At 42.4% G+C, this 12,011-nt stretch overlaps 1 protein-coding gene across 1 annotated transcript; it reads left to right on the forward strand.

Annotated features, from left to right (window-relative positions):
* Window positions 1-310: 310 nt before the first annotated feature.
* On the forward strand, window positions 311-6,049 carry LOC140237135 (uncharacterized). Its single transcript, XM_072317077.1, has 3 exons — window positions 311-995; window positions 1,764-2,826; window positions 5,251-6,049. Exons 1-3 carry the CDS (start codon window positions 311-313, stop codon window positions 6,047-6,049), a joined length of 2,547 nt encoding a protein of 848 aa, XP_072173178.1.
* The last annotated feature ends 5,962 nt before the right edge of the window (window positions 6,050-12,011 follow it).

The following is a 12,011-nucleotide window of genomic DNA, read 5'->3' on the forward strand; positions in this document are numbered from 1 at the left end:
TAACCGGATGTCACCTTGCTTCATATTTGACCTTGTGAATAACAACTAAGGAGGGTTGTTTGAATTAACAGTGGAAACTCCTCCGTGGTACGAGTTGTCCCGGAGGCAGTCACAATAACAATCAAAGTGGACTGTCGTCCAACAAATAGAGCAGACTGTAACCCAACGAGCGATGAGCATCGCGTCACTGTCATCAATTGGAGCAGTTTCCAATAGTGATGGGATTTGGAAAGTTCTGAATTCCTCTGAATTGTATAATTTGTAGTTTCAACAGAACAAGTATTGGAGTACTAATACAGTGAATAACATTATGGCTGCCGCGAATGTTTCCAGTACACTTGATCAGGCCATGGTGGTCAGTAAGGCTGAGAGTTCAGCTGGTCACGATCACTCTTCCATGAAGGGTGAAATCTTGTCTAAATCACTGCCGGAAATGAAGATTGGAGACGAGAAAAAGTTAACTTCAGGGAGGAGTGTATCAAGCAAAGGAAAATCAGTCAAGAGTGAAAAGCTAATGAAAGCATTTCAAGCAGAACTCGATGTAATGGACAAAGAGGATCAGATCGAGATTCTACAGAGGGAACATGAACATGCCGTAAAGATGCAAAAGGCCAAGATGGAATTGAAGCGATTGAAGATAAAGAAACAGCTTGAGCAGAAATTATCTGAGTTAGACGAGTCAGATGAGGATGACAATCTTACAGAAACGTCTAGATCCAGCAACATCTTGTTACCACGGGAGAGCAGGGAAGAATCAGTGCAGAGATTCTTTAATTCACAGCCAGTAGATGATGTGGAAGATAAGAGCGTAAATCCCGTAGTTCCTGAAGTTGGTCAAGCAAAACCTGTGACACAGGATACAGCCACCTCATCTGGGATGGAAAAGGTGGCAGAATCTCTTGCTCGTGTGGCAAACATGATCATACAACAAAACATGACCTCGCAGAGTATCGCTGTTTCAAGTCAGCTTCCGAAGTTGGAAGTACCAGTATTCAGTGGTGACCCCTTGCGCTATCCGCTATGGAACAATGCTTTTTCAAGTTTGGTTGACTCCAAGCCACTAGACGCTGCTATGAAACTCAACTACCTGAACAGCTACGTCACAGGAGAGCCCAGGAAGATGGTAGAGCATTATCTTCTTTTAGGCACAGATGAGGCCTATCATCGTGCAAGAGAGTCGCTGGCAAGGAGATACGGCAGTGGAAGTGTTGTAAGTTCGGCATTTTCAAGGAAGTTGAAAGCTTGGCCACGCATATCTGACAGGGATCCTGCAGGACTTCGCACATTTGCTGACTTCTTAGAGCAGGTGGTGGTGGCAAAGGCAACCGTGGGCTCCTTGGGGATTTTGGACTACCCCCAAGAGAACATAAAAATGTTGGAGAAGCTGCCCTTCTACATGGAACGGCAATGGCGGGATGAAGTTGACAGATGGCAGACCCGCGGGTATGGTGACTACCCCCCGTTCGCAACGTTTGCAGAGTTTGTAAAACGAGCGTCTGACAAGGCAAACCTACCGGAATTAACAGGTATTCAAAGAGGTGAGCCCAAGACACAGCTGTCACGATACCATGGCAAGGGAACCAATCAGCACTTGCAAGGAGGAAGAACTCTTGCAACAAATGCATCTCCTAAGTCACATGGAGTGTATTCATTGTGTCCATGCTGTCGTGGTCCTCATCACTTAGACGACTGTAGTGAATTCAAGAAGAGATCTCATCATGCAAAGAAAGCCTTCTTCTTTCAGAAAAGACTGTGCATGGGATGCGGTGTAGCCGACAACCACAGGGTGAAAGAGTGCACACAGAGGCGGAGCTGCAAAGAGTGTAAGGGCAGTCATCTGACATGTCTTCATCTGTCTACAAAGACTGAGAGCCCTCAGACATCCAATCCGCAGCCATCTGAAGAAGTTTCTTCAAAGTGCACCAATGTTTGCTCATTACCAGACCAGGACGGCCGCGAACACTGCATGATAGTACCAGTTTGGGTTAGGCACAGTGATAACCCTTCCCGAGAGTATCTACAGTACGCCATCCTCGATGATCAGTCTAATGTGGGATTTGTATCGGAAGGATTGTGTGCTAAGTTGCAGCTGCAAGGCCAGGAGACAGAGCTTCAGTTAACTACCATGCACCAGAGTGCACGTGTGAAGAGCAAGAAGGTGACGGGTCTACAGGTGATGGATTTCAACAGGGAGCAAGTAATCGATTTACCTGCGTGTTTCTCTAGGAAAGAAGTGCCTGCAAGTAGACATCAAATACCAAAGGCAGAGGTTCTGCGGAAGTGGTCTCATCTGGAGCCAGTAGCCAGTCAGCTGATGCCATACAACAAGTCCATCGAGGTGTCACTGCTCATCGGAAATAACTGCACGAGAGCCATCCGACCAAGAGAAGTCATAGCTGGCGGAGATGATGATCCCTATGCAATAAGGACCGTTCTTGGATGGGGAGTGGTCGGCAGAGTATGCCAAACACCAATCCAGGATGATCATGGCGCCACATGCCACAAGCTGCAAGTGAGTGAGAGTTATCCAAACTTCACCTATGACACTAGAGCAAAAGAGGTCTTCTCACCAGACAAAGTCCTCAGGATACTGGAGCAGGATTTCCAGGCGACAAATTCGAAGGGAGCACCTCTATCTGTTGAAGAAACAAAGTTCCTGACCATCTTAGAAAATGGTATCCGGAAGAGAGATGACGGTCATCTGGAGATGCCTCTACCGCTGAAGTCGGACCAGGCCAGTTTCCCAGACAATAAGATCCTCGCCTTGAAACGATGGAAACAGTTGGCAGCGAGATTGCACAGGAACCCAAAGTTTCTCAAGGACTACAAAGCATTCATGGCCGATGTCACTCACAACTACGCGGAAAGAGTTCCAGCTAATCGTCTCGCAATCCAAGATGGAAGAGTGAACTATGTGCCCCACACAGGTGTTTACCACCCCAGACAACCGGATAAGATCAGAGTCGTGTTTGACTGTTCCGCAACATACCAAGGTGTGTCTTTGAACAGTCACCTGCTTCAAGGACCTGATCTGATGAATGGACTGCTAGGAGTCCTGTGCCGGTTCCGGAAAGAAGAAGTCGCATTCATGACAGACATAAAGAGTATGTTCCACCAATTCGTTGTCAGAGAAGAGGATAGAGATCTTCTTCGCTTCTTCTGGTATGAAGATGGTGACGAGACAAAGAAGCCGGTCGAATACAGGATGAAGGTCCACCTCTTTGGAGCAGCAAGTTCTCCAGGGTGTTGTAACTTTGGACTGAAGCGAGCAGCAGACGATGGAGAAGAGGAATTTGGATCAGCAGCAGCCACTTTCATTCGCAACGACTTTTATGTAGATGATGGATTGAGTTCTACACCTACGGCAGAAGCTGCTATCAAGTTACTGAAGGACAGCCAATCTATCTGTGCTCAGGCTGGTCTAAAACTACACAAGATTGTGTCAAATAGCCGAGATGTGCTGAAGAGTTTCCCAGCAGAACAGAGAGCTAAGAGCATTCAGGAACTTGACCTAGATGCAGATGAGCTGGCACTTGAGAGAGCTCTCGGGGTTTCATGGAATACTGAAAATGATACGTTCAAGTTCAACATCGAGGTGAAGGACAAGCCATTCACCCGAAGGGGCGTGCTATCCACTGTCAGTTCCATCTACGATCCAAGTGGCTTCCTGAGTCCAGTGGTGCTAAAAGGAAAGAAGATCCTTCAACAGATGTGCAGACTCAACCTGGACTGGGACACTCTGATGCCTGAAGGTCTGCAGGTGGAATGGAGGAAATGGCTCGAGGAGATACAGGAAGTACAGAAGCTCGAAATACCACGTTGTTTCAAGCCCAAGTCTTTCGGGGAGATCAAAGAGGTTGAGGTGCACCACTTTTCAGATGCAAGTCAGAGTGGCTATGGACAGTGTTCCTATCTGCGATTAATCAACCAGAGTGACAAAGCTCATGTCTCTTTCGTAGTTGGAAAGGCCAGGGTCGCACCTCTCAAGCAAGTCAGTATCCCTCGACTAGAACTCACGGCAGCAACAGTTTCCGCTAAGATGAGTGCATTTCTACGAAAGGAGCTCAAATACAGCAACGTGAAGGAATTCTTCTGGACGGATAGCCAGGTCGTGCTAGGCTACATCCACAATGAGGCCAGACGGTTCCACGTGTTTGTAGCCAACCGAGTGCAGATGATCAGAGATCATGCAGACCCAAATCGTTGGTTCTACGTTGAGACCAAAGACAACCCAGCTGATGACGCTTCTAGAGGGTTAAAAGCCAAACATCTCACCAATGACAGCCGGTGGTTAAACGGTCCAGAGTTCCTGTGGACGGATGGTGCCTTCCAACCCAAACAGGCAGATGTCCGTGAAATTGGTGAGGATGATCCAGAAGTGAAGAGGGCGTCTGTGCTAAAGACAGAAGGACAAAAGGTGTTCCCCGATCATCTCGAATCAAGTAGATTCGACAGTTTCTCCGATTGGCATCATGTGAAGAAAGCCGTAGCGCATGGTTTGCAATACATGAAGAGACTGAGACGCGAAGACGTTGAACGCAGTATTCCTTCAAACAAGGAAAGAGGACACACAAGTGCAGTCAAATTACCTGCAGTCACCGTGCAGCAGCTAGACGCAGCAGAAAAGATCATCATCAAGGCTGTGCAGAAAGAGTACTTTCCGGAAGAGCTAGATGCACTCCAGAAACCTCAGACAGCAGACCTGAAATGTGATAGATCGAAGAATGCACAGTTGAAGAAAGGTAGTGCATTGTACACACTTGACCCCTATGTGGACGGTGACGGGATCATCCGAGTAGGAGGACGCATCGATAGAGCCAACATCTCAAGTGAGATTAAGCATCCTATCATTTTGCCCCGCAAGAGTCATATTAGCAAGTTGCTCATACTGCACCATCATCAAAGAACACACCACATGGGTCGAGGGATTACTCATAACGAGCTGCGTCAAGCTGGATACTGGGTCATTGGAGGGTCTTCAGCAGTATCTCAGTGCATCTCTTCCTGTGTGACGTGTAGGAGACGCCGTGGTCCGATGGTGCAGCAGAAGATGGCAGAGCTCCCGGAAGACCGGGTTGAGCCCTCAGCTCCTTTCACGTACTGTGGTGTCGACTACTTCGGCCCTTTCTTGGTCAAAGAAAGACGCAGCCAAGTGAAGCGCTATGGAGTTATCTTCACCTGTATGGCTTCCCGAAGTGTCCACCTGGAGACTGCGAGCAGCTTAACTTCTAGCTCCTTCATAAATGCACTCCGACGTTTTATGAACAGGAGAGGAGCTGTTAGACAACTACGCTCCGACCAAGGTACAATGTTCGTGGGGGCTCGCAGTGAACTGAGGGAAGCTCTAGGTGAAATGGACCAGAGTGAGGTGCAAGAGTACCTGCTGCAGAATGGATGCGACTGGATTCCATTCCAGATGAACGTACCACATGCTTCTCATATGGGTGGTGTATGGGAACGACAGATCCAGACAGTTCGCCGTGTCCTAGAGCCGCTGATGAAGTCTGCAGGAAGCCAGTTAGATGATGAGGCCTTTCGTACATTCATGACAGAGGCAGAGGCCATCATCAATTCCAGACCGCTGACCACATCTGGCATAAGTGACCCTGAGACGCCGGAGCCGCTGACACCGCTTCATCTTCTAACCATGAAGCCGAAGGTCGCCCTACCCCCTCCAGGACAGTTCCAGCGGGAGGATATGTATGCGCGGAAGTGGTGGAGAAGGGTCCAGTATTTGACCAATCAGTTCTGGCTAAGGTGGAGGAGAGAGTATCTTCAGCAACTGCAGAACCGCCAGAAGTGGGCCAGCCCAAGCAGACAACTCGCAGTTGGAGATGTGGTGATAGTGAAGGAGAACGACGACGCTCGTGGCAGATGGCCCCTCGCGCGTGTCATCGAGGTCTACCCCAGCAAGGACGGCTTGATCAGGAAGGTCAAGGTGCTGATGGCCGACGGCTTGCTGGACAATGAGGGAAAGCGTCAACGCCCCCCTAGTGAACTGGAGAGACCTGTCCACAAGTTGGTACTGTTATTACCAGCAGAACAATAACTGGACTGTCACTAAAGAAGACCAGTTTCGAATCCCCATCAAGGAGCCTTTGAGCTATTTGACAGAATGAATATGTTGTGTTTTCAATTGCATCAGGAGAAAGCGAAAGTGCAAACATTCATTCCTGAATGTTGAATGGTGTTTAATTTTACCTACATGTAACCTTTGTGTGATACTATGTACCTAAGTTAGGATCAGGTGAATATGTTATTTGTTAATGAAATGGTAAATGGATGGGTCCATTTAAAGGAGCCATGTCACTGCAGCAGTGTGCAGTGAGAATTTGTTATATTTTTGTCCTATAAAATGGGTCTAGGATTGAAAACTAGTAAGTGTTAAACAGGTCTAAATTTGCAGACTACATGTGTTCAATGAAAGATAAGACCCCTACCCCAGGAGGCTAGTGTAAACATTGAACAATTACCCCCTTGTTTTAGAGAAAGTATTAAGAATCCACCATTCACTTTGTACAGCAATAGGGATTTGTGTGTTGTACATGTATCCAGTATTATGGGTGGACGTGGCAAGCTGTTTAGTGACAGTATTCACAGTTCCAGTGAAAGCTTGCGAAGTTGCAGCAGTCTAACAAGTTTGTTCAAGTTTTGTGGGAAAACAACAGGCCCGAATTTGGTAAGAACTTATCTTCTTTACAATGTCTTATAGCTTATGATGATGTGTGTAATCATGTTAGTGAATGAGAAGATTGTAAGGAATATTTACAGAGCAGGATTTGATTTGCCAAATCTTTGTAGACAAATGGGAGTAGACAAAGAAGAAGCCAGTGATGCCCCATGCACACTGGTCTCTCTCTCCCCTCTTTCTCTCCTCTCTCTCTCCTCTTTCTCTCCCCTCTCTCCCCTCACACACTCTCTCTCTCTCTTTCTCTCTCATTCTGTGAGCATTATGTGTTTGTGCCTGAGGTTGGATGTATAGTCTCTCTTTCTCTCTCATTCTGTGAGCATTATGTGTTTGTGCCTGAGGTTGGATGTATAGCGGAATGGTAGGGATGTATTATACCTTTTTGCTGTTGCTGTAGATAGCTGTGGTTAATGAGTTATATTCTCACAAGTGTTGTTAGAGAAGTACAGAAGTACCGTGTACTGATACCGACAGGCATTATTATGTACATGATTTCTGTGATATAAGTAGTGGATGTTTTGTAGAAACAAATTTACACACATTCATAATGATTGGAGATGACAATTTAATGTAATCAAAATAGTTTTGACATTAGTTGATTAATCGTTAGCTGGCGTATATGTTTTGTAGCTTACGCTTTTATATGACAGCTTTATGAAGTTATAATAGATGTTTTAAGATAATAATTAGTTATAGTGAATAATTTTGAGTTAATAGAATAAGTTTATTTTGTATACTCTGTTATGGTCAGTGATACATAAGGAAAAGTTTGAGAATTTATATTTCCGTGTTGATTTATGCAACAATAATTTTAATAACAAGTTAAAATATGGTTGAAGTTATGAAAGATTAAAAGTGAATAAGTTTTGGATAATATTGGAAGTGAATGTTAATAAAGTATATGAATAATATAAATAGTTGAGGTTTTAGTTGATTATATAACAGTTAATTCAGAAAATTATAAAATACGGATAAGTTTGGTTTATGATTGGTGAGTAAAGTGAACGATAATTTGTATTTTAAGTTAGTGATATAGATTATTGGTAGATTATGTTATTAGACTTTAAATGAGGTAAAATGGTGTTAAACCATGTAAAGTTTTAGCTATTCATGTACACTTTAAACGTAATTGTACAACTTTGTTTTTGTGTATTATATTTCAGATTGTTATCTGAAGGTCGGTATGAACTGAAGGTCCGTTATGAACTGAAGGTGCATATGAACCGAAGGTCGTTATCTAAAGTGAAGCTCAGTAACTGGAAGTCCGTAACTGAAGAATTGACTGGAATTTCATATTGGAAACATCAGTGTGTTAGCGTAATAAACAAGTATTTGTCACGGTAACCGGATGTCACCTTGCTTCATATTTGACCTTGTGAATAACAACTAAGGAGGGTTGTTTGAATTAACAGTGGAAACTCCTCCGTGGTACGAGTTGTCCCGGAGGCAGTCACACAGAATGTTCCTTGCTTGGTAGAATTCTATAGCCATCATCCTCATTCTGAAGATCCGGCATTCTCAGAATTCCCGGAACTCGAGACCTGGCTAAATATATACATCCGGTGTCATCCTCTGCGTTCAACAACTTGTTCAAAGGTTAGAAAGGCGCGACATGAGTAAAAAATGATGAAAGCAATGAGAACATTTCCTGTCTTGGTCTCCGATTATCAAGACCCGACAGCGAGCTAGGAAACAAAGAAAAAGACAATGAAAAAGAGAACAAAAAATGAAACAACACATTAAAAAGAAAAGAAACATCCAGTATAAAATTATCGAAAAAGTGAACAAAGAAATTGATGGGTCTCCACATTACTGATGCGATTTTTCTTTTCCAGATGGCAATCCTTACTTCACATTCTCAGGCGCTCTTGTAGTCATTTTGTAATACAGGCTGCATATGCTTTGTATTCTATGTTTGTGTTTGTTGCGATAACGTAGATCAAGACAGTGATATAAGGCATAATACAAATGACGAGAACGATTCTTCCTTCGATCACGCCATCTGATTATTTCTAATGCACTCTGTCCATTTCCCTATTCAATTACCCTAACAAACAACACTTTAGGTTGTGATCATGAATTAACATCTATGACTTATAAAGCTTTTCAAAAGAATGTTTTAATGACGGTCTTGACAACAGCTATACCTTCACACTTATTTGTCTTGTATAATGTGCTTTACTTTTTTACTTTTTACGTCGAGTTTTTTTTTTCTCTCTTTTTCTTTAAGGTTAGACGAGGTTCACGACAAACTACATTAAAGCTTTATAAAAAGCAATCAATTCAAATTTCAATTTCAATTTCAATTTGTTATGAATAACCGTTTAGGTACGTTTATCATAAGACGTGAATACAGTTTTAAAGCAAGTCATTTAAGAGGCATCATAACATTTGTATTGATTATATCCCCTTTCCCAGCTATTCCTTCATTTGACTGTTTGATCCGTTACAAGCACCGCCACGTAGGGTGCATGCTGAATACACATCCGCGGAAAGAGACCGGATTCTATCCCAGTGACTTTACTATCCAACGTGGATGCAAGCATTTTGCTAGTGACAGTCCACTAGCGTCACACTGGAGAAAACATCACTATTTTTAGGAAACTAAAACTAAATATAGGGAAAGATCAGTCTCGAAAATGGCTGATATCTAATTTTGTTTTCCTTCACTGCGTGGATGATATCTCCTTCTATTTTCTCTTTCTATGCTTGTGTGATTTTTTCTCTCCTTCTGCCATCAATCTCGGTGAATTTGACAAGAATCTTGATGGCTTCAATGTCATTTGCGCCTGGTGACATTCATCTTGCACTCGCCGCTCGCGATATTAAATGAACGGATCCGTGGGCCAGGCGGGGCGAATCAAAGTGAATTACGGAGAAATCTCTCTAGTGCCAGAGGCATCGCGATATTTTGCACTATTCCCTCTTCTTCTTCTTCTTCTTCTTCTTCTTCTTCTTCTTCTTCTTTTGTGAGGGGAGGGGTCAAAAATCAAATTTTCTTGAGAATCCAACCGAAAAGCCTTGAAGGAAAGGATAAACAAGCCTTATCCATTGCTTTTAGAGATGTTACAGAATAGAACTTCAAAGACAGAAAAAAAAAATGTTCTTCATGTGTGTGCAAGCTCGGTGTTTTATTTCGATTTGTTTTCATGTTTTTTTTTTCCTATCATGTTTAGATTTTTTCTTGTTTTCTTATTTAAGACAAAACAATGAATGTACAGTGATTGTCGTGTACAATGAAGCCCTTGTGGATATAAATGAATTTGTGATAATGACTTTATTGCATGTGTTTGATTAACATCGGTAGTGTGTGCGTGTAGATCGTAAGTGCTAGGATATATAGGCCCGAATTCACGAAGGTGATACAATTGAAACCATGGTTTAAACCATGGACAACTGAAGACCATAGGGTGCCAAGTGTCGCACGGAATATTTCGTCACGAAATCAGTCATTTCGTTGACGAAATGACCATTTCGTTAACGAAATTATCATTTCGTCGACGAAATGTTCATTTAGTTACGAAATGTTGTCATTTCGTTACAAAATAATCATTTCATCGACGAAATGACTGATTTCGTAACGAAATATTCCATGCGACACTTGGCGCTCCATGGTTTTTGTCCATGGTTTAAACCATGGTTTCATTAATTTGTACCACCTTCGTGAATTCGGGCCATTATGGTTTATGCCCTACACGTGAGAGCATGTATGCGTTTACATTGAAAAATGATAATGTCTGAATGTCTGACTGCGATGAAGCACTTTTGTTTGACACCTCAATGTGACCATACACCTTAACCTAAAATCTTTGAAATAAACGAATAGATAGATAAATGAATGAATACATAAATGTATCAATCAATGAACAAAAGAATGATAAATAAACGAATGAATAAATAAATGAATAAATAAATAAATAAATAAATAAATAAATAAATAAATAAATAAATAAATAAATAAATAAATAGAAAAGTAATTAGACCACTCAATCAATCAATCACCTAATTCTATTAGTTGCTACTTTTAGGGAACAGTTCGCATCAAGCGAAATAGTGTGAAATATACACATTGTCTTTTTTCAAGCACTTCAATAGTGCAAACTTTTTTTAGAAAAAAGCACAAAGCACCAAAAGATAAAGAAAAAATAGTTGTTACATTGTTTTTTTGTGTGTATATGACAAGACGCGAGGGGCTGTGTTTTTGTCATCACCAACATATTCCTCTGAGTGTCTAAAACTAACTCCTTCTCTACAGGGAATGATGGAAGTTCTTTAGGATGAAACTAGATCGAAAGTTTCACTGGAGAGTGTAATCAACAAAATTTATCCCTCTATCTCTCCCTCCCTCTCTCTATCTGTCATGGCATTCATGGTGATGTCATGGGGTCTCACATATCACAACCGAAACATCGATGGACTTGGCACGGAGAGATTTTGCTATCCACGACAAGTTAGTGAAAGAATTGATAAAAATCGATAATTTAATGTTAAACCCCGGATTTTATCATCAATGACTTGACAACACTGGTATTCATTTACACTTGACAGCCACTTCTTTGTAAACTCGTCCTTATAAAGGGTTAGGGTTGGATCTTTAGGAAAAAATACAGTAGTCCACAGTGTGAAACACAATATGAATCACAGTGTGAACACATTGTGAACACAGTGTGAATCATATTAAAAGTGTGAAACAGAACATTACTATGTGAACACTGTGAAAACCACACCACAGTGTGAAATCATTTTCACACTGTGGAATTCGAATGTTTGCACAGAGTCGACTATGTGAACACAGTGTGAACACACTGTTTTCACATAGTTAACTATGTGCACACAGTGTCAACACACTGTTTTCACATAGATGACTATGTGCACACAGTGGGAACACACTGTTTTCACATAGTTGGCTATGTGCACACAGTGGGAACACACTGTTTTCACATAGTTGACTACGTGCACACAGTGCTAACACACTGTTTTCACATAGTTGACTACGTGCACACAGTGTTAACACACTGTTTTCACATAGTTGACCACGTGCACACAGTGGGAACACACTGTTTTCACATAGTTGATTATGTGCACACAGTGGGAACACACTGTGGGACCCTGTGTTCTTTCCAGTGGGAATATGTCGCGAAGACACTGATATACCGTATTACTTTCTCTCCTTTATCATCTTCACTCCAGGATGTTTTCTTGTCTATCTCATTGTCCTCCTCGTTTGTTGTCCTCCGTCTTTAATTCTTCTTCTTCTTCTCCTCCTACATATTTTTCAGTCTTTGTGTATCTTCTTATTCTTCTTTGTACTTCCAGAAATCTA

The sequence above is a fragment of the Diadema setosum genome, chromosome 13 (assembly GCF_964275005.1).
Source record: "Diadema setosum chromosome 13, eeDiaSeto1, whole genome shotgun sequence".
In the NCBI taxonomy this organism is placed as follows: Eukaryota; Metazoa; Echinodermata; class Echinoidea; order Diadematoida; family Diadematidae; genus Diadema; species Diadema setosum.